The following is a 22,784-nucleotide window of genomic DNA, read 5'->3' on the forward strand; positions in this document are numbered from 1 at the left end:
ATGCAAAAATTGGTCCACATCGGTCCGTAATTATATATAGCCCCCATATAAACCGATCCCCCGATTTGGCTTGCGGAGCCTCTAAGAAACGAAAGTTTCATTCGATCCGGCTGAAATTTGGTACATGGTGTTGGTATATCTAATTACCATGCAAAAATTGGTCCATATCGGTCCATAATTATATATAGCCCCCATATAAATCGATTCCCAGATTTGTCCTCCAGAGCCTCTTGGAGGAGCAAAATTCATCCGATCCGGTTGAAATTCGGAACATGGTGTTAGAATGTGGTATCTAACAAACACGCAAGAATTGGTCCATATCGGTCCATAATTATATATAGCCCCCATATAAACAGTTCCCCAGATTTGATCTCCGGAGCCTCTTGGAGGAACAAAATTCATCCGATCCGGTTGAAATTTGCAACGTGGTGTTAGTATAAGGCCGCTAATATCCATGCCAAAATTGGTTCATATCGGTCTATAGTTATATATAGCCGATCCCTAATCACACAAAAATTGGTGCATATCGGTTCATATTCATGCCACTCGAGCCACAAATAATCTACCAAAATTTTTTTTTTTATGGAAAACATTGTCAAAATGTTATTTCTATAGAAAATTTTGTCAAAATTTTATTTCTATAAGAAATTAGTTTAATATAGTTTTTTAGTTTAATATATACTACGTATGGACTATCTTGTAATTTAGAAGACGGTGTTAGGAAGTTTTAAGATACCTTGCCATCGGCAAGTGTTACCGCAACCCAAGTAATTCGATTGTGGATGACAGTCTTCAGTAGAAGTTTCTACGCAATCCATGATGGAGGGTACATAAGCTTCGGCCTGGCCGAACTTACGGCCGTATATACTTGTTTTCCTCTATTATTCACTTTTCCCTTCGAGTGTATCGTTTAGGATTTAGATGTAACTCCCATAGTCAGTAAGACTTCTCTACACTGAAAAAAATATTGTCGTGAGGTCAAAGATTTCATGTCTTTAGAATACGAATGCAAATTTTGCTTAGCATAGAAGATGCATTTCTCTAACATAAAGTTTTTTTTCCTTGTCCAAAAGTCGATAAACTTTGCAATGAAGTCATATTGTCCTTATAATTAAGTGATTTGTCTTAAAAATGGGTACCATAACATGAATGAAAAAATGTTTGGGCTAAGGTCAACTTGACTTTAATAATTCAGAAAAATTCTTTAAATTTAATGAAATTGTCTTTAAATTAGTTGTCTTTTGTATCTTGACTACAAAGCAAAAACTCGTTCAAATATAGAACACGTTTTTCAACACTTTATTTTAAAGACGTTTTTTACTTGAAACATAGCATAATTTGTACTGGAAGTCGAGTCTTAATTTGGAAAATAAAATTGTCGTTAACTCGTTTTTAATGGACTTTGATAGCATATGAAGAAAAAAAGCTGAAAAAACGAAAAATTAAAATTTGCTTCCTAAAAGCAAGTACACAAAACCCAAATTTAAAAGAGAATTGTGTCTTAAAAGCATCCTTACTTGTATTCTCCGCTTTTTTGGCTCGGAATCACTACACAGTGAATCCACCAGGAACAAAACTTTCGGTTAATTATAGAAAATTTTTAATATTTGTAGAAAATTTTAACTAAACAGTATTACAAACGTTGGCATCACGCCGATGTAATAAAAATAAGTAAATATTTTTCGACAAATTCAAGAACATTTATTAGACATAACTAAGTTTTTTCACTTGTTAAAGAAAATTTTGTAGTTTGAAGGAAAAACTTGGAGTTCAAAATTGCAAGAATGTCTTTAGTGACATACGAAGTTCACGATGGACGCATTTTTGGTAAAATTTACAAATTTAAAGAAATTCTGAACTATTTTGTGGAAGACACGAATTTAGTTAATCTTTATGCTTCATTTGAGTATATTTTTTTCCTCGGTTTTAGTTAATTTAACTAACGTACACAAAATATTATTAGAGTAAAGGAAACTTTCTCCAAACATAATAATTCCATGAACTAAAATAAAGTTAAATTGGCTTTAGTGAAATAGAGAGTTCACTTTTTTTGAGTGTACCAAAATTTTGAAAGTAAAGACAAAATTGTTGGAACCGCGCATGGTTTTTTCAGTGTACTTTTCTCACTTCCAGTTAACGTTTCACGCGTATAATACCCACCTTAAAACTAAAATCACTTCTTAAATTTTGCATATCGAACAACTGCAAGGCATACAGTATAAAAACAGGCTAACATTTACAAATCCCCTTCCCAACTGTTGCCAATTTTGTAGATTGCAAACTATGGTAAATGGCCCAAGGCAAACATGACTTAATGCATTTTTAATTTTACACCTAGGCTTGGAGTCATAATTTCTTTAAGTGGTAGTGGTATCATTATCATAGTCTAACATTGTAAGTAGTTGCAACTAAGGATGCTTCTGGCCATGGTAGTATCCATAGCTGGCCAAAAGTTGTGTTTACTCTGTGCAGACCTTACCTTTAGGAGAACTTTTTGCGAAATTAAAAACAATTTGAATGCCATTGTGATAAATGTTTATGAACCAACATAAAAATCTCTTAATGCTATTTAGAGAAAGTGCATTGGCTGTGAGTCGCTCCCTCTACTCTGTTGGGTTCTGAGGAGTTTTGTTAGTTTTCATATCCACTGCAATCAGATTCATTGGCTGATGAAGTCAATGTGAATTCACTGCTACTAAAGTTCAAAAAATTTCTCTAGGATTTGGTGAAAGTGTGACATCTACAATTCATGAGTGCTGATTCTGAAGGGTGCAATTTTCTATTTTCCTTTCATTTTTTTTCCTCAAGTAAACGCCGTGTTACTCTTCATTGATTGTACAGGCCCCGCAGCATTGTAAAGTAGGTATAAGAAGTGTTCAACAACGATTGGAATGTAACCAAAGTCATTGGATAGACATTGCCCAACATAATCTGGAACATAATTCAATATTTATGAGACTAGAGGCTATATTTCCACTTACAAATCAAACAAAAAAAAGAAAAACATCGAAGGGTTTCTACTGTTGGCATTACCTGTAAAGGCTTCTGTGTCCGGATTATGAACAAGAGGAGAGTTTTACGAAACTGAGGATTGGCATAATACCAAGGAATAGCATAAGCTGCTTCGGATACTTTCACGCTCTATTGGCATTGGCAGTAGTAAAGAAAGGATGCAGGAATATCGATTAATAAATATTTAATTCACTCTAAGTGGAGATGGTCTTTACCTTAAGAGAGTGAAATGTTTATGTACTTACCTCCATTAGCATTTCATTGGCATGCCAGTAATAGGTGAATAGGACATACATCATGGTCAATATGTACATGATTATCGAGATGATTTGTGTAAATGATTCAATCTGTAAGAGAAGATTATTGTTCCTTAAACAAACATGAAGTAAACATTCGGTACAAGGACAATGTTTGCATTTGTCCAAGAAGTCAATGAGTGTTTATTCAATATAAGGCGTGTTTTATATATAATTGTATTCTCTATGTACTTTTAAAAAATTTAATAATGGCATGTTAGCTGTATTAAATATACCCAGACATTGTTTTTATTTTTTATGTTTGTTTTAGTTTTAATACCCACCACAATAGAGTGGTGATGTTGGTATAATACGTTTGTCATTCCGTTTGTAATACATCGATATACTGATTTCCGACTATATAAAGTATATGTCTTCATGACCGGCTAAGACGATCTTACGATGGCTACATCCTTTATTCGTTTTTTGTCTGCAAGCAGGTCAAGTTTGACCACCCAGAGATTATATTCCCAATGTTATTCAAAATTTCTTAACCCTTCTGTGCGTGATGAGGTCCCGCTGGACCTTTTTGATTTTTATTCATACATAACTTTTTCTTTTATATGAATTTCAGCTTGATGGTTTGAATTCTTGTACTGAAGTGTTTTAAGTCGAAAACTTTAAACTTTTATGTGATTGAATCATTAAATCGGTTTTTATAGGTATTTGAAAAAGTTTAGTGCGATTCTGCGTGATGAGGTCCAAGGTAGAGGTGTGCACGTGAGTAATAGTTTACTCACGCTCACGCACACTCACGACTGAAAAATCATACTCACGCACACTCACGCACGATATTTTTTGGTAGGACTCACGCTCACGCACACTCACGAAAAGAAAATTTGTACTCACGCACGAAAACGTCGTGACTCACGAAAAATACCGTGACTCATGAAAAATATCGTGACTCACGAAATATATCGTGACTCACGAATAATTTTATGATTAATTTACCTTACCGAAGTGTCTGAAAACATGAGCATTATTAAAATCGAGAGTGTTATTAAACTCTTAACATCCCAGGTGTCACTAAAATTGTAATTGAATTTAACTCTTAAGCGTTTTATGTTGGAGAGCAGGAATATTTTCGTAAGTGTAATTCTTTACTCACGCACACTCACGAAGATATTATTTTCGTGACTCACGCTCACGCACGACATTTTGGTTTGTTAATCACGCTCACGCACACTCACGCTGTTTTCATGAGCGTGACTCACGACTCACGCACGAATCTCGAAAATGTTCGTGAGTCACGACAATTTCGTGTCACGTGCACACCTCTAGTCCAAGGGGACGTACCACTAATTACATTTGTGGTTTTAGCACAGTTTAAAAAGCAGCGTATTGCGATTTTCGTATTTGGAACAATTAATAACACTAACATCCTTTCAGAAAATAACGTTATTTGGAAGAATCTGTCATTTTTGAAGTTTCCATTGGTTTCGTTGCTTGGTAGTACATAATTTTATGTCTTCCGTGGATATATTCACTTTACTGAAATTAAAAGTGCAAAAAAAGTTATTTGAACTTCATGGAAATCTTGGTCGATCTAAGTTTTTATATTTCTATACATCCAGACCCATCGGCTCCTGGAATTTGGCAAGATGTGCCTCAATTTGGACCAATTTTGAAACAACTACTATGCACATAATACTGCGAACAAAACGATCGCCACTAAAAATATCATATTGTTTTTCCTTCAAAAATCCAGTTTGTAAAGAACATTCAACTACCAAAACAATATATTGTTGCTTGGTACGTATAAGGATACTTATAGGTACCACGCCTGCGACAAACATCAGGTCCTCTAGTATACTTATCAAACATTTAAATATAAAATTTATATTAATAATTAAATAACCAAGTATTTATACGCAATTTGTGCATATGATCGAAAAATATAGTAGGGATAACCTCTCTACTATCCTTTTTCTATTGTAGGTCCCACGGGACCTCGCCACGCTGGTATCGCTTCCAGTGTTATCACATACACAAGGGTTAAGTAAAAATTTCCGATTTTACCACTTTTGCGCAAAAACAAATATTAATCAACGAAAATGTCTTTATTGTTTTTTTTTTTTTAATTTGCATGTATAAACCACTTATCGCAGCACTTTTGCCACTCTGAAGTATCTCCAAAACATGCACTCTGAACGAATCAACCGCTTCTTCAGGTGTCGAACAATCGACTACTATTTCCTTACGTGCTCATTGGCTATACACGGCAGTGGTTAGACCTATAATGCTATGTGGTGTTGTAGTCTGGTGGCCGGCACTTCAGCAACCGACAGGTTTAGATAATGTTCAGCGTATGGTGTGCTTGTGTATCTCAGGAGAATCAGTAAGACAGGAACAGATTCCCTTAATGTCATGCTGCATCTATTGCCTTTAGACATTTTGGCAAAACAGTCAGCTGCAACAACTGCTGTGCGGTTGCGCGAGCTATCGCTGTGGTCGGAAAAAATGTACGGTCACAGTTCGGTCCTCAAAATAATTCCAGATGCGCCTAACATAGTGGATTACACTCTGGCGAAACCACTTTTCGACAAAAAGTTTGAAACATATTAACGTATGTGTCGCAAACATTTATTGCTAGATTAGGAACATTACATGTTTGCACTTAAATGTATTGAGTTTAAAAATTGTGCCCGAAACACATTTTGTTTATGTCGGAACATATGAAAAACATATTTTTCTAACAGTGTGGTTTCCGGAACAACGACTGATTTTGGACGACCTTCACGATATTAGAGTGAACTACGACCTCGGTTGAATTGACCATACAATTGATAAACACTGGTCCTTGACGGAGTTTCATCGCCAAAAATTGAGTAAAGTTCATCGATGCACTGTTGTTGAGTTAATCAACGTCGAAAGTTTTAAAAAATAAACGCACAAAAATGTTCATAATTGAATTGCAATTTTTTTGGGGCTAGATGAATCCTTTAAATTGCATTAAACAATACAAATAATGCACGTATGTCAAAATGATCAAAATGTTCTTCAAAAATGTCAAGATTTACGATGGAGCTGTCAGTTGTCAGCTGTCACTAGGGTTGCCCAACCCCGAAATATAAAATGTAAACCTCTTATAAGTCACTTACTATCTTAATCGGTTTATATACAGGTGTCTATAAATAATTATGAACGCATTTTCGCATAATAATTAGCGGGTCAAATTTCAGATCGGATGAAATTTGCTCTCACAGGAGACTCAAAAAGTTAAATCTGGGGATTGGTTTATATAGACCAATCGTATCATAGTTGTTACAGGGCATATGGTAATATCACGTACCAAATTTCAACCAGATCAAACGAAATTGGATTAGGTTCCGCTTGCCAAAATCCCAGTATTTCTCAATTGGGCGGAGCTCTGGCGTGTTGGGAGGGTTATTGTCCTTATGAACCACCTGCACGTTGTTGGCGGCGTACCACTCCATGGCCTTTTTACCGTAATGGCAAGATGCCAAATCCGGCCAAAACAGTACGGAACAACCGTGTTTCTTCAGGAAAGGCAGCAGACGTTTATTCAAACACTCTTTCACGTAAATTTCTTGGTTGACAGTCTCGGAAGCTATGAAAATGCTGCTTTTCAAGCCACAGGTACAGATGGGTTGCCAAACCAGATATTTCTTTGCGAACTTTGACAATTTTATGTGCTTGAAAAATCTGCTACCTTTCGCCTTCCTTTTGCCGTATAAAACTCCTGTCCCGGAAGCTGCTAGTAGTCGGCTTTGACGTAGGTTTCGTCGTCCATTACCACGCAGTCAAACTTCGTCAGCATCGTCGTGTACAGCCTCCGGGATAGCGCTTTGGCCGTCGTATTTTTTTATCATCGCGATTTGGAGTCACTACCTTCTTGTAAGTCGATAGTCCGGCTCGTGTTTTGGCTCGATGCACGGTTGTAGACGATACACCCAGCTTATTTGCGGCATCTCGGAAAGAGAGGTTAGGGTTTCGCTTGAAACTACCTGCAACTCTCTTTGTCGTCTCAGCGGCTTCCGGTTTTCGATTTCCCCCGATCCAGACAAACGTTCCCCAAACACTTTAATTACATTTGTAACGGTTGATTTGGCAACTTTTAGCGATTTTGCCAGCTTTGCGTGCGAGTAGCTCGGATTTTCGCGATGCGCGAGCAAAATTTTGATACGCTGCTCTTCTTGCTTGGACGGCATTTTGACAACTGAAGAGTGAATTCCAAAATCAAAATAGGAGCAACATTGTGTGTACACCTTCAAAATGAGGGGTGTTCAGGTCTTTTAAATGCAAAATTGAAAGTAATACGTCAAGTTTATATTGACCAAATTTTGACCGTATCACCCTTTATGGTGTGCACAACACAGGTTCGAGTCACAGTTGCGGAAATATTTTTTTTTTTTTTAATTTTGTTTATAAATTCGTAACCATTACGTTTTCAGATCATGAACGCTCGTTGTTGTTTTGACAACGGATGGTGTCATTTTAACTTTGTCAGATTGACCCCGTCTGTTCTCAGTTTGACAACACATGTGTTTCATGAACGAAACGTTTTGAAATGACACCGTTCACGATTTTTTCTATGGGTGTAAGAAAGTCATTAAAAACACCATACACTCGTTTTCTTTTGAATAATAATTGCCTATAAGAAAAAACGCATATAAGAAACAAAAATTGTGTATTTTACTTAGTTTCTTATATCTGTTATCCACTGTAGCTTGGATCGCTAGATCGACTCGGAATTTCACCACGTCCCAGAACATATACACATTATATGTCCATTTCGATGTATAAACGACGTAACAAAGTTAGTATATCACCCATCCTATGGTGGAGAATTATATAAGAATTATATGAGAATATGGCTCGATGTCAATTAAATCGTATGGTGCCTCATAAGAATTTTTGGATAAAATCCTTAATTCTTAATCTTCGGAACTGTTAAACAGAGTTTGACAACAATGAAAATTAGGTTAAGTTTAGTGGCAGTCCATTATTTCAAACTCATATTGTACAGTTCATACTATTGTCGTGAACTGCTCTCTTCTGTGTTCTACACGATTCCATGTTAAGTTCAATGACATGAGACTTCCTTTTTATAACATAGTTGGGACCGAAAGAAGTTTCACATTGCGATGAAATCACTTACAGAAGCTCTAATATATTCAAAAATGTCATAAGGGAATAAACTTTTTGATATTCTGTCGAAAACTGGGATTGAACCCATGACCCTATGTATGTATGGCCGGCATACTAACTATTGCACCACGGTGTCACCCGTGGAAATCTATAAATTACGATCCAATCAACTTACAATGTTCATGCAAAATAAAAGTGAGCATATAATGGCCCCAAACAGAAGGAACTCAACGCAAACGATATACGTCACCATGGAGTTGAAGTTGTTGACATATCTGTAATTAAAAATAAATAAACTTTTAATTTGAATGTAAACATGTCACATGTTATTCCTAAATACAGAAATGATAGTTACAAATAATCTCTAAAAGAAATTGAGTAAGTAGTTTATTATGGATTTTCATTTATCCATATGCTTTTGAAATTTGATTATATATGTTATGTATTTCATATAATGCAGAAGCAAAAATATATATTTTTGAAGTTTGAAGAACGATTTTTTTATTTCTAAAGAAAATGAACAACTTTTTATTCCAAACCTACACCCTCAAAAAAAATCGCTTCTTTAACATATGTTCCAAACATATTTTGCAGGAAGCACATATATTATTGCATACTGCCGAAACATTAATATGTTTGTTTTATGTGAACATATTATATGTTTGGAAGCATTTTGAGCCAAAAATATTATATGCTTGGAAGAATTTTTCCCAAACACGATTGTGCTCATTCCCTAACATACTCGTAATTTTCACTTCCACGAAATTTTTTAGTTATTGGCACCTTTTTCTGTAATACAAATAATGTTGAAGAAATTGTTCACTTTTATAAATTTTTTAAATTTTACCTTTCGCCTGCACGGAGAATCGAACCGAGGACCATACAGTTTGTAAGCCAACACACTATCCACTGGGCTACGTAGCTGTTATAGTCACTAGTAGATAATTATCGTTTTAAGTTACATTTATATAGCATAGTTTGCAGCGCCCACGAGCCCATGCAAACATAACATTATTTAACAGAAACATACATTTGTTTGCCACGTGGAGCAGTGGTTAGCATGTCTGCCTTGCATACAAAGGGTCGTGGGTTCAATCCCTGCTCCGACCGAACATTTTTTGTTTTTTTTTTTTAATTAAAACATTTATATTTATACTATATTAAATTTTTTTAAATGAAACTTCGAAATGTGTGTTTTTAAAGATTTATAGTCAGTAACAGTGCTTGATATAAACGAAATTGACTGATTTTTGGATAAAATATTATTTTTTATTGCAAAAATAACAACTTTAAAAAAAAAAACTGTTATTGTACAAAACTTTAAAATTTGGAAGGAAATCAAAAACTAACAAAAGAAGAACGTGGAGTCGAGTATAAACATACATACATAATTTTATAATATAAACATAAATTTATTTAGGAGTGAACATTTTTTTACTAGCACTTAACACCATCTCTCTAAAATTCCTTTTATTTTTCTTTAATAATTCATTTTAAAGAAAATAAACTTTTTAACTTGTTTTAGCTGTAAAACTCGAACTTAATGTCCGCTTTTATATTTGATGGTGTCCGTCAACTCCTCGTGGACTACTTTTTAATAAAGAGGAACTAAAGTTTGTTTTTTACATTTTACTGTGTAATTTTTCACTATTTCCTCCTTATTTCATTTTACTGTCCCAACTCTAAAAAGAGTATAGTGCCCTTTCGTTATTTTTATGAAGATCCCTGATTTATTTTAACGAAAAATTGTGCCCATAATGCCAAAATGATAAACAAAACACATGTTCACACATGCATAAAATGCTGCTCTCAAGGCGAAAACATATGCAGTTTTTTTCAAATGTCTATTCTCTTGGTTCCGAATGTCTATTCTCTTTATTCAAATTAAATAATGTTTAGACTTAAGCATATCAAATTTTTAGCCTTATCATAAAACAGTTTTCCGAAACAACATACAAGCGGTTTCACAGAAATTGTTCTTTTTTCATTCTCTCGCTTTGTTGTGTTGATATCTTTCGTCAACCCTCCCGGTTTCCATCTCTTTTTCTTTCTCTATACTCTCTTTTTGTCGCTCTCTGAATAAAATATCACAACATATATATGTTTACTCAAAATTTGTTAATTTATATATGTTTACATTCACACATATTATTTTTATGAAACATTCATGCCCCAAACATAATATATTCTAACATATTAACATAGATGTCCCAAACATTTAGTGTTAGTTTAGGAACATTACATGTTCGCTCTTAAATATATTGTGGTTTAAAATCGTGCCCGAAACACATTTTGTTTATATCGGAACATATGAAAAACATATTTTTCTAACAGTGTACAATTGATTTCATTTATGTCATGCTCTCACGGTTGCCACAGTTGGAAGAATTCTACCAAAATGATAGAATTGTTACTTTTTGGAAGATTGGTAGAATTCTTGAAGTTTTGGTAGATTTTGCAAAATCTCCAACTACTTCAATCTTCTAAAGAAATAAAATTTTGCGAAAATTTTTTATAAAAATTTGCTACAAAAATAAAATTTTTACAAAATTTTCCACAAAAAGTCGATTGCCAACATAATTTTCTATAGAAGTTAAATTTTGACAAAAATTTCTATAAAAATAAAATTTTGTCAATTTTTTTTATTAATTCAATATCTCTAAAAATTTTAAATTTCGTGTTAGATCATACTATCAAAATCCATTGTGAGTAAGTTCTCTTTTTTGCAGAAGTAGTAAAATTGTCACTATATATAATAAATAAACTTCTAAAATAACATAATAAAACATTTCTTTCGAAGAATTTTTTTTCATGCCCTGTTCCTGTAACAAGTTGGCTGACAAGTCCCCGGTCTAACAAAGGAAAAAACACATTTTTTTTTTTGTCAAAATTCGTGTTTATTATTCAAAATAGTTCCCTTCAAGAGCGATACAACGATTAAAACGACCTTCCAATTTTTTGATTTTGGTAGTACTCCTTCGGTTTTGCCTCAAAATAGGCCACAGTTTCGGCGATCACCTCTTCATTGCAGCCAAATTTTTTCCCTGCAAGCATCCAAGAAAAAGTCGCTGGGCCAGATCTGCAGAATACGGAGGGTGGGGAAGCAATTCGAAGCCCAATTCATGAAGTTTTGCCATCGTTCTCAATAACTTGTGGCATGGTGCGTTGTCTTGGTGGAACAACACTTTTTATACCATTCACCACTACTGTGGTACAGGGTATAATAAGTTTGTGCATTTGTATGTAACGCCAAGAAGGAAAATTCTGAGACCCATCGTTTAGTATACCGATCGTCTTAGAATTAAATTCTGAGTCGATTTAGCGATGTCCGTCTGTCTGTCTGTCCGTCTGTCTGTTCATGTATTTTTGTGCGCAAAGTACAGGTCGCAGTTTAAGTCCGATCGTCCTCAAATTTGGCACAGGGTCGTTTTGGGGAACGAAGACGATCGCTATTGATTTTGGAAAAAATCGGTTCAGATTTAGATATAGCTGTCATATATATTTATCCCCGATCTGGTCATAATTGGCGTGTTTATCAACCGAAATTCCGTACATCCGAATATTTTATGAGTCTCGAAAAACTTGCAAAATATCAGCCAAATCGGTTCAGATTTAGATATAGCTCCCATATATATCTTTCGTCCGACTTAGACTCATATGGCAACAGAGGCCAAAGTTCACTACCGATTTTCGTGAAATTTTGCACAGAGAGTAGAATTGACATTCTACCAATGCTTGCTAAATTTGATTGAAATCGATTCAGATGTAGATATAGTTCACATATATAGCTTTCGTCAGATTTTCACATATATGGCCTCAAAAGCTAGAGTTTTGCCCTGACTTGCTTCAAATTTTGCACGAGAAGTACGTTTGACGGTGTCGATATGTGTGCCAAATTTGGTTAAAATCGGTTCATATTTAGATATAGCTCCCATATATATCTTTCGTCCGATTTGGACTTATATTGCCTCAAAATCCAGATTTTGCCCAGAATTGCTTCAAATTTTGCACAATGAGTACGTTTAATAGTATCGGTAAGTGTGCCAAATTTGGTTGAAATCAGTTCAGATTTAGATATAGCTCCCATATATATCTTTCGCCCGATTTACACTCATATGATCACGGAGGCTATAGTTATACTCCATTTACGTGAAATTTTGCACAGATTGCAGAATTATTATTCTAACTATGCATGTCAAATTTAGTCACAATCGGTTCAAATTATATATAGCTGCCATATATACGTACACCAGAGTGGGGGAAATATGGTAGACTGTTTCATATTTTAGACCCATTTTCAGTAGGATTTCCCTCCAATTGACTGGATAGTTTCCACGGAAAATATATTTAATATGATATCTAAGTGTGTCAAGTTTGATCTAATTTGGTTCAGAATTAGATAAAGCCTCCATATATTCGTTCTTCCGGTTTATACAAATATGGCCAAATTCCCACACTTTACACAAAATTCTGTGATGATTTCCCCATATCTTAATCATATCCTATACACTGTAATACCAGAATTTCCACAGAACGGTTGGGTTTTTAATAAGGCTCCAAGCCGCCCGACTTGACCAAATAATATATCACAACCCACACTTGACCATATATCTTGGCCGGATCTAACCAATATCCCTGTAAAGTCCCCACTGCTAAGTATCAAAAATTGTAAATATTACTAAAATTGTCCTATATCTCGAATACATATGTATCACCTGATAAATCATAAATACTCTTTTGTATATTTGTATTAAAATTTCGCTCGCTTCATATTTCCCATATTTTTTTACTATGTTAACATTGTGTTTCATCTCAGGGCGTCAAGTATTTGTATCTGGAAATGCAAACCTTTATATAGCTCCCTGCAAGTTTGAAGTAGTTGAGAGTCTACATAGTGGTGAAGGGTATAATATAGTCGGCTCCGCCCGACTTTAGACTTTACTTACTTGTTTCTTCTTCATATGGGGCCGTTTTGCCGCGATTTCGACCTTCAAACGCTCCAATAACACCATATAATAGTAACTGTTGATGGTTTTTCCATTCTGAAGATAATCGATAAAAATTATTCCATGCGCACTTTGCCAGCGGACTTTTGAGTCTTTCCACGCTTCGGAGACGGTTCACCGGTCGCTGTCCACTCAGCCGACTCTCGATTGGACTCAGGAGTGTAGTGATGGAGCCATGTTTCATCCATTGCCACATATCGATGGAAAAACTCGGGTGTATTACGAGTTAAAAGCTGCAAACACCGCTCAAAATCATCAACACGTTGTTGTTTTTGGTCAAATGTGAGCTCGCGCGGCACCCATTTTGCACAGAGCTTCCGCATATCCAAATATTGATAAATGATATGACCAATACGTTCATTTGATATCTTTAACGCCTCTGCTATCTCGATCAACTTCATTTTACGGTCATTCAAAATCATTTTGTGAAGTTTTTTGATGTTTTCTTCGGTAACCACCTCTTTCGGGCGTTCACTGCGTTCACCGTCCTCCGTGGTCATTTCACCACGCTTGAATTTTGCATACCAATCAATTATTGTTGATTTCCCTGGGGCAGAGTCCGGAAACTCATCATCAAGCCAAGATTTTGCTTCCACCGTATTTTTTCCCTTCAGAAAACAGTATTTTATCAAAACACGAAATTCCTTTTTTTCCATTTTTTTTTTTCACAATAACAAAAGTTGCTTCACAAAAGACGCTCTATCTCACAAACTAATTGACTTACAGACGTCAAATTTTGACACGAATCATTTGAAAGTTGGTACTATATAAAAATAATATGCATTTAATACTAGCGACGCCATCTATGTGTCAGACCGGGGACTTATCAGACAACCGTTACCGCGTATGGACTACCTTGCAATTTAGAAGACGGTGTTAGGAAGCTTTAAGATACCTTGCCATCGGCAAGTTTTACCGCAATCCAAGTAAATCGATTGTGGATGACAGTAGAAGTTTCTACGCAATCCATGGTGGAGGGTACATAAGCTTCAGCCTGGCCGAACTTACGGCCGTATATATTTGTTTGTTTTAGTATGCACGAACTCAAAATAGTGATAATAGAACATGGCTAAAAATGACTTAGACCACTTTAGACCGAACAAAGCTTTTTGCCCTTTTTGGATTGGACATTTTTTTTAAACTTTAGACACAGGCTAAGTACAATCTTAACCATAACTTTTGATAGAAATGTCCAATAAATTCGAACTTTTGACAGGATGCAATTCACATCAATCCGATTAAAAAACAGCGAACTCCATCAAAACAATGTTAAATCGACATAGCGTACTCTGGAATGAGGCATCGATATGTTCCTAATTAAACATGTACGAATTGTTTATATTTTATTGAATTATCTATGGGATTTCTTTAGACAGTTTGGACGAATACTATGTTGGAAGTGTCCACAAACACATTCGGGAATTTTTCTTATTTCAGTTTACATTAAAAAAAAACGAAAACCGGTTTCTATGTTATTAAAATCACCGGTTCTACATGTCCACCGAATATGGGATTTTATACAAAACCGACAATCGGTGCAAAACGAAAAACCGAGCTACCCGGACCTGTTTTGATCACTCGAAAAAAGTCGTTAATATATTTGAAAATTTCATTTTATTTTAAAATTTTTCATTTTGAAATTAGGATTTGAAAAGGGTTTCATTTGATGTGAAAATTCTGTAAAGTACGCATAAAACAAACATCAAAAACATTTTTCGAATTCTATTTAAATTAAACACCTAATTTATTCAACTAACATTTTAATTAAAATAAAAATCAATCACTAAAACTGATTTATCAATTAAGTTTTTAATTGCCGTTCCTAATTAATAGAATCATTTCATGTTTGGAGAAGTTTCAATCAAAAATTTCTTGGCTCAATTAATTTCGTGATTGAATCCAAAAATTTTCTTTCTCTATATTCAGCCTTCTATCTTGTTTTAAAATATTCTTACCGTGTTAGCCGGTTGTAGTATTTAATGCATTTCCTCAAAGCTTCAAACTTTCCGTCATCATCTTCTTCAACCCAAATGTTCTCGAGACGATGCTGCAATATCATCAACGCGGTCTTACAGAACATGGCAAATGTAGCAAAGAGGCTAACGAAAGGCATATACATAACGGTCAGGGCCAATGGCGTGGGAAACTGCATAATGTAAAATATTTCATAGATGGGAGTGGTGGTCATATCAACACCCGGTAAGGCCACACCAAAGGGATGTACTACCAGAATTCAGCAATGGGAAGCAACAAAAGATTACAAAAAAAAATAACAGAGAACAACCACATGAAGGCATTTGTAATTGATAAAGACACATCGGCATCCAATAAACACGGAGACACCTTGCGGAAATTGTAGAGCAACATACCTCTTCCTTCGCACAACAAAGGATATATCAGTGCTCCAACGATATCAAAAAAGGAAGCTGTTAAATTGAAAATTGATATTTTCCTGGCAGCCGCCGTTGCTTCCCTCAATTTACTCTTGGCATAGACATCGTTGCCGCTCTATTGATGAAGTAAAAAATAGACATAAAAAATATGTAAATATTTTGGCAATTTCTACCCTCCTAACACCATAACTTGATTGACTAAGGCATCACGTGCTCCCTGGCCAAACGCACTCTTACTTCTATTTCATTGTATAGGGAGTCCAATTCCAACATTAACGCCTCAAATTTATCCCGATTGAGAATGACAAGGCACGTACGCAGGAGAGCATCCAATATAGCTGCGGCAAAGAATGTGTTCAGAATGAATGGTGCCAAATCGCCCCACATGCGGAACAAGTAAACGAATTGCATGGCATTCATGAGGCAGACAGGCAATACGAAGACGTAGAGGCGCCAAATGTTACCACGGCCCGGGAACACAACAGCCAAATATTTCCACAATTTAACATTTATCGACAACATAGGATTGTCCTCAAGCATCTTGGCCTTGGACAATTGGAGAGCCACAGTTAACACCAGCGTGGGGTCCACACTATACTATGCGGTCGATGACAATTGAAGAATGTTTAAATTTCCTCTTGAATGCAATGCGGAAACGGAAACAACCAAACTTCAAATACAAAAATAGACAATCAGCCAGAGGCAAGTGAGACAAGTGTCTGTATTGACGAAATTCCGCCACTTAAATAGCCCCGAAGCCTTGCTGGGGCCGACAAGGATTTCATTTGCGACCTATGCTAATTGATGACCACCCAACGCCCAGTATTCTGCGAGTTTGAGAGTGTGTATGTGTGTGAAGCGTGTGGGGTGTGAATTGAATAAAATTCAAAATTGAATGAATTTTCGGTATGAATGCCGTCGTAATACCACGAAATGGCCAATTAGTGCAAGTGGCAATTTCCCTAATTGAATGTTGCATTATTTTATCGAATTAAAGGTTTGAGTAACACTTGATGACATTCTGACGATTTGCCTGTATGGTGGTTATTCACTATGTGAATATGCAAATTATTTTCAGCCAATTTCGGCTAAGAATCATAATTTGTGATATTTACCGCATCCCTTTATTCCGCCCTGAAAGAGGTCAGATAAAATTGACGTTGTGAGATCCTTCACCAATCAGGTGAATTCAGCAATGCCACAAAAATGTATTTTCGATTTTTTTTGTAGTAACAACCCGAAATCAAACAAGTTAGTAGAATAGAAAGTCGGGCATTGACGACTACACCATACGCTAGACATAACCATTTGTGTGGTATAATTGAAATAGGTTTGCGAGATAAAGAGTATTTTCATATTTAAGAAATTTAAAGGGCACATGTTTGTGGGAGTTTTATCTCAATCAGAACGGAAATGTCTAAGCTGAGCTGTACTTGATTTTGCCCCTACTGAGTTAATATGCCACTAATATTGAGTCCATTATTAAAAAAGCGGAAATCGCTCAATTAGTGGGAACAAATCTACTTTAGCAAAAGTTGTTAAAAACAAACAAAAATTTTTTTCGATTGTAGGAGAAGAGATTTTAAAGCGAAAATGTAAATTAAAAAATTGTGGGAAAAACCTTGTTTTCGAGATATCGACATCTCAAAATCGCTGTTTTCCTTTATACACAGAAAAAAAAGTGTCTCGTAAATTTAAGAAGATTTTTACAATAATTTATTACAAGAATTTTCCAGAATTTTAGTTCATTTTTCGTATCTTCTACGAAAATTAACTACTCGAAAGGAAATTTTACAAATTCTAAGTAGCAATCGTTTAGTTCATGGCCTACAAAATACGATGGAAATTTCCTTAAAAAATTTCTTAACTGGTAGTTAAAAATTCGTTTGTCATGCTATAAAACTACTTGTGAAATGTAAAGTATTTTCTAAATAATAAGTGCAATTTACTATAAGATTTTTTTGTATGAGAAAATATTTTTTTACGAAAAATGAACTTGAAAGTGGATAGCAATTTCTTACTGACAATTCCTATAGTTAATAATTGTTGGTAAAAAATTACACAATGAAATATTTTTAGTTCACATGTAATTAAATTTATAGACATTTTCGTCAAAAATGGTAGATAACATTTCATGAAAATTTTGCAAATTTTAAGTTAAACGTTTCATCGTTCATAAACTGGTGTGCCTTTACGAATATTATTCTTAGAGTAAATTGTCAGCAGATGCTACGAACTAATGCATAGTACAGAGATCTTTATTGGCATAGTGGAATGTGATTAATGTAAAGATGATGTTACTTGAGTTTTGTTGTGTATACATGAGTGTGGGGTTGTTTTTATTTTTGTCCATTTAGTGGTTTGTGTGTGTGTGTGTTTGTTATTCGCGGATGGTTTATTTGGCTGGATGAGGTGTTGTTTTCAATAAAGGCACATGTGTTTTTGTTGTTGTAGGAATGTTTTGGCTTTGCTTGGTTTTGTTTGGCATGCTTTAGTTGTATAGTTGGCGTTGGCGTGGGCTGTTGCATCTCTTTAGCTGGTATGCAACAAGGGAATATAAAGACGTGGAATATTTTGGATTTTTGAGACATATATTGGTGTTTGTTAATTAAACCTTTTAAATGAAAGTTATTAATATTTTATCAGTAGTTTAGAAAAAAGTTATTAAGAATATTTAGGAAAATATGTTGAAAGTGTATTGAAATTTTTATTATTCTATATAAAAAAATAATATTTAATTCCAGATGAATTTGGAAAATTTTTGTTATATCTCAGCGTATAGTTTATTCATAAATTGGTAAGTATTTTTTTAATATGCCTTTCTTTGAAAAAGAATATTTTTTATGTATATTATTATTTGTTATTTATTTTTTTTGGAAATCAGTTTAATGGTTTTACTTTGTTGTAAAAACAATATTTAATTTCAGAGCAACTCCAGATGGATTCGAACAAATTTAAAAAATAGAGAATTGGTAAGTTTTCTTTTAAAAATTGCCTTTCTTCGACTAAAATATTTACGTTTTTATCACCTTTTTATTATCAAAATTACAAGTTTTTAATACCTTATTTTAGTATTTCTTTAATAAAATTTTTGGAAACCAATGTAATATTTTTAATGTAAAAACAAATATTTAATTTCAGAATAACCCCTTAAAAATTTGGACAAATTTTTAGTACTCATTTGCCTGTAATTTAATAGTGAATTGGTAAGGATTCTTTCACTTTCTTTTAACCCTGGACAGTCATCCTACGGCTGATTTCAAGACGCTATAATTTTCATCGTGAGCGAAAAAGTGAACCAAACTTGAATTTATTTTCTTATTCAATTTGGTTTTAATTAGTATAAAACAAAAATTCATAAAACGGTCGAATTAGTATAATTTAAATTTACCATTTCCCAATAGACAAAAATGCATTTTAAGTCGAAAATGAAATTACGTGTCGTCATTTTGACGAATGATGACTGTCTAGGGATATCAATAATATTTGGTTTTTTATGCATATTATTATTTTTTTCATTAGATTTTTTGAAAACCTATTTAATAATTTTATTTAATGTAAAAAATAAATATTTAATTTCAGAGTAACCCAAATAAATTTGGACAACTTTTTATATTTCCCCTCAGCGTACAATTTAATAGAGAATTGGTAAGTTTTATATTAAATCTTTGGCTTTCTTTCAACTAGAATATTTATTTTATTATATCTTCCACATCGATAACAACACAGTTTTATGAGAAGTACTCTAACTTCATTATTTCTCTAATTGTTTCAGGTACAAATTTTGTGAGATACGTTTTCCAAAGAAAAGTTAAATTCCTTACACCATTTGATAAAATGCCCCAAATATTGTAAGTTACAAGCTAACATGAAGAATTAAAAATTATATTTCATTACATGGTGTTAATTTTTAACAATTTTCATTATTGTTTCCATTTTTTCCAGCAAGATATGTGAAAAAATTACCTACGATGAATAAAAAAAGGATAAGTCAAAATGTCCAAACAGCGAGTTCAAATGAACTACTCTCTGTTCTACGTGGTCATAATTTTTATTCACAAAAAACATTGTATTAAGAACTTTCATCATAAGTTTTTATAATAAAGTACTTTTGCTTAAAGAAAGTTTAATTTTAATGTATGAACATTTTCATAATAGTAAAACGGTTTGTTGTTCCTTTAATTATTTAATTTCTCTGTACTGTGGAATGATTGATTTAAAAATAGTTTAGTCGTCGACATTTTAAAGAGACTGTTAACCAATTTTTATTATCGGGTTTCTCACAAAATAAGCAAGTAAACCAGAATAATACTGACTTTTTAACTTGGTAGGGGTATATAAATCTTATGGTGTTGTAAAAATGAACTAAACTACAATGTTATAGATGAACTAAAATGGAAGAAAATTATAAACTAGACAAGTTGAAAAAAATCTTAAGGGCTAAATCATGGTCAATATTACTACAGTTTAGTTCATTTTGCAATGGAAAAGGGTTCACTGTTTTTTCAGTGTATTTTTGTTAATTCTGACAATTTTTCATGAAATGAATGAAATGAGTTTTTTTTTGCGTTTTTGGTAAAAATAGTACATTTTAAAGAGAAAATATTAAGTAAAAATTTTGTCGGGAGAGCGTAGTTTTCGAGATACCGACCCTTAAAAATTGGCGTATAGGTGGCCGGCCTTCGACCGGGGTTTGACACTTTCTCTTATGGAAAGAATCCCAAGTGGACTAACGCGAACCCAGGACCTCTCCGGGTCCCCGTTATACTAAATATATTACTTTTAGGATGATTATGTGCCATGGATACTAAATCCAATATGCGTGATAGTGAAAATTTTTGGGGCCCGTAACTCCGAAAATAGGTCGTCTTTCTGACAAAAAGTGGTATATTACATTTTGTGTCTAGAATCGAAAAGTCTACAAGCTGGCCAAAAATTGGCCCAATTTGACCACTTGCACTAAAGTAGATTTAAGCCATAAAATGCAACAAATTCTTTAACTTATATCGAAAATGTTCTAAATCCATCCTAGAACAATTGCGAATTTATGAAATAAATTAGGTCAGACGCTTGAGACAAGCCTTAGAATGGATTAAAAATGATAAAAATGATTTATTTGGCAAAATACCACAATTGTTTTTTTAATTCACATCCAACACTGAAAAAACAGTGAACCCACCATGAAGAAAACTTTTGGTTAAGTTTTTGTGATATCGCCATCACGCCGATATCACAAAAATAAGTAAATATTTTTCGACAATTTCAAGAAAATTTATTAGACATTATTATTTGTTTTGTTTTCACTTCTTAAAGAAAATTTTGTAGCGTGGAGGAAAAAAATTGGAGTTCTTGCAATGTCTTTAGTTCATGAACTATTTTGTGAGAAATACGAATTTAGTAAATCTTCATGCTTAATTTTTGTATAATTTTCCCCATTTTTTTGGTTAATTTATCTAACGTACGAAAAATATTATTAGAGTAAATAAAATTTTCTCAAAACATAATAATTCCATGAACCAAAATAATGCTAAATTGGCTTTAGTGAAATAGAGAGTTCACTTTTTTTGAGTGAAAACACTGAGTTCGGATCACACCTTAAGAAGTGACGCAAATTCAGTGCAACGGATGTTGAAATGATGGACATCCTTCCCATGGCAGGCCCATGTTAAATTAATCGCTTCTGAGCCAAGTTTTCACCAATTCCGGATCCAAAAAGAACATTTACACTTCTTTTGTAGGGACGCTTTCTTTTGCTGGGTAATGAAGCGTTCTTCTATTTGTTTGGAAGGAGGTTAAACATGTAGTGGACATTTTCATTTTTCATCGATTAAATGACTTAATTAAATCTTCGAACCATTTTATGTTTCACTGCCCTTCATTTACAAGATGCAAAACTTACCATTTTGAAGGAAGCATAATATCATTCCGGAAGAAAGTATTTTTTTTTTGTGTATAGTCTACTCTGGTTGATATCAGAATTTTCTTACTCGTTTCTAATAAAATAAAAAAAAAATTGTAAAAGAAAAGTATGAAATAAATGGTTCTAAAAACGTATTCTATGGTTCGGCTAGGTTAGGTATAGTGGCAGCCCGATATATCAGGCTCACTTAGACTATTCAGTCCATTGTGATACCACAGTGGTGAACTTCTCTCTTATCACAGTGCTGTCCGATTCTATGTTAAGCTCAATGACAAGAGACCTCATTTTTATAGCCGAGCCCGAACGGCGTTCCACATTGCAGTGAAACAACTTCGATAAGCTTTTTGGTGTTTGGTCGAAACTGGGTTTGAACCCACGAGTCTCTGTATGCAAGGATGGCATGCTAACCATTGCGCTACGGTGGCTTCCAACGTATTCTAACAGGTTGGCTGATAAGTCCCCTGTCTGACACATAGATGACGTCGCTAGTATTAAATGCATATTATTTTTATATAGTACCAACCTTCAAATGATTCGTGTCAAAATTTGACTGTAAGTCAATTAGTTTGTGAGATAGAGCGTCTTTTGTGAAGCAACTTTTGTTTATTGTGAAAAAATGGAAAAAAGGGATTTCGTGTTTTGATAAAATACTGTTTTCTGAAGGGAAAAAATACGGTGGAAACAAAAACTTGGCTTGATAATGAGTTTCCGGACACTGCCCCAGGGAAATCAACAATAATTGATTGGTATTCAAAATTCAAGCGTGGTGAAATCAGCACGGAGGACGGTGAACGCAGTGGACGCCCGAAAGAGATGGTTACGGACGAAAACATAAAAAAATCCACAAAATGATTTTGAATGACCGTAAAATGAAGTTGATCGAGATACCAGAGGCCTTAAAGATAGCAAAGGAAAGTGTTGGTCATATCATTCATCAATATTTGGATATGCGGAAGCTCTGTGCAAAATGGGTGCCGCGCGAGCTCGCAAACAAACAACAACGTGTTGATGATTCCGAGCGGTGTTTGCAGCTGTTAACTCGTAA

The 22,784-nt window shown here is 34.3% G+C and overlaps 1 protein-coding gene across 1 annotated transcript; it reads right to left on the reverse strand.

Moving 5' to 3' along the window:
- Nucleotides 1–2,518: 2,518 nt before the first annotated feature.
- LOC142241883 (odorant receptor 43a-like) lies at nucleotides 2,519–16,518 on the reverse strand. Its single transcript, XM_075313723.1, has 7 exons — nucleotides 16,057–16,518; nucleotides 15,796–15,934; nucleotides 15,382–15,649; nucleotides 8,596–8,695; nucleotides 3,258–3,359; nucleotides 3,034–3,141; nucleotides 2,519–2,931 (listed from the first exon to the last, which is right to left on the reverse strand). The coding sequence occupies exons 1-7, from the start codon at nucleotides 16,357–16,359 to the stop codon at nucleotides 2,827–2,829; spliced, it is 1,125 nt and encodes a 374-aa protein (XP_075169838.1). The 5' UTR covers nucleotides 16,360–16,518; the 3' UTR covers nucleotides 2,519–2,826.
- Nucleotides 16,519–22,784: the final 6,266 nt, after the last annotated feature.

Source organism: Haematobia irritans, chromosome 5 (assembly GCF_050003625.1).
Source record: "Haematobia irritans isolate KBUSLIRL chromosome 5, ASM5000362v1, whole genome shotgun sequence".
NCBI classification, from domain to species: domain Eukaryota; kingdom Metazoa; phylum Arthropoda; class Insecta; order Diptera; family Muscidae; genus Haematobia; species Haematobia irritans.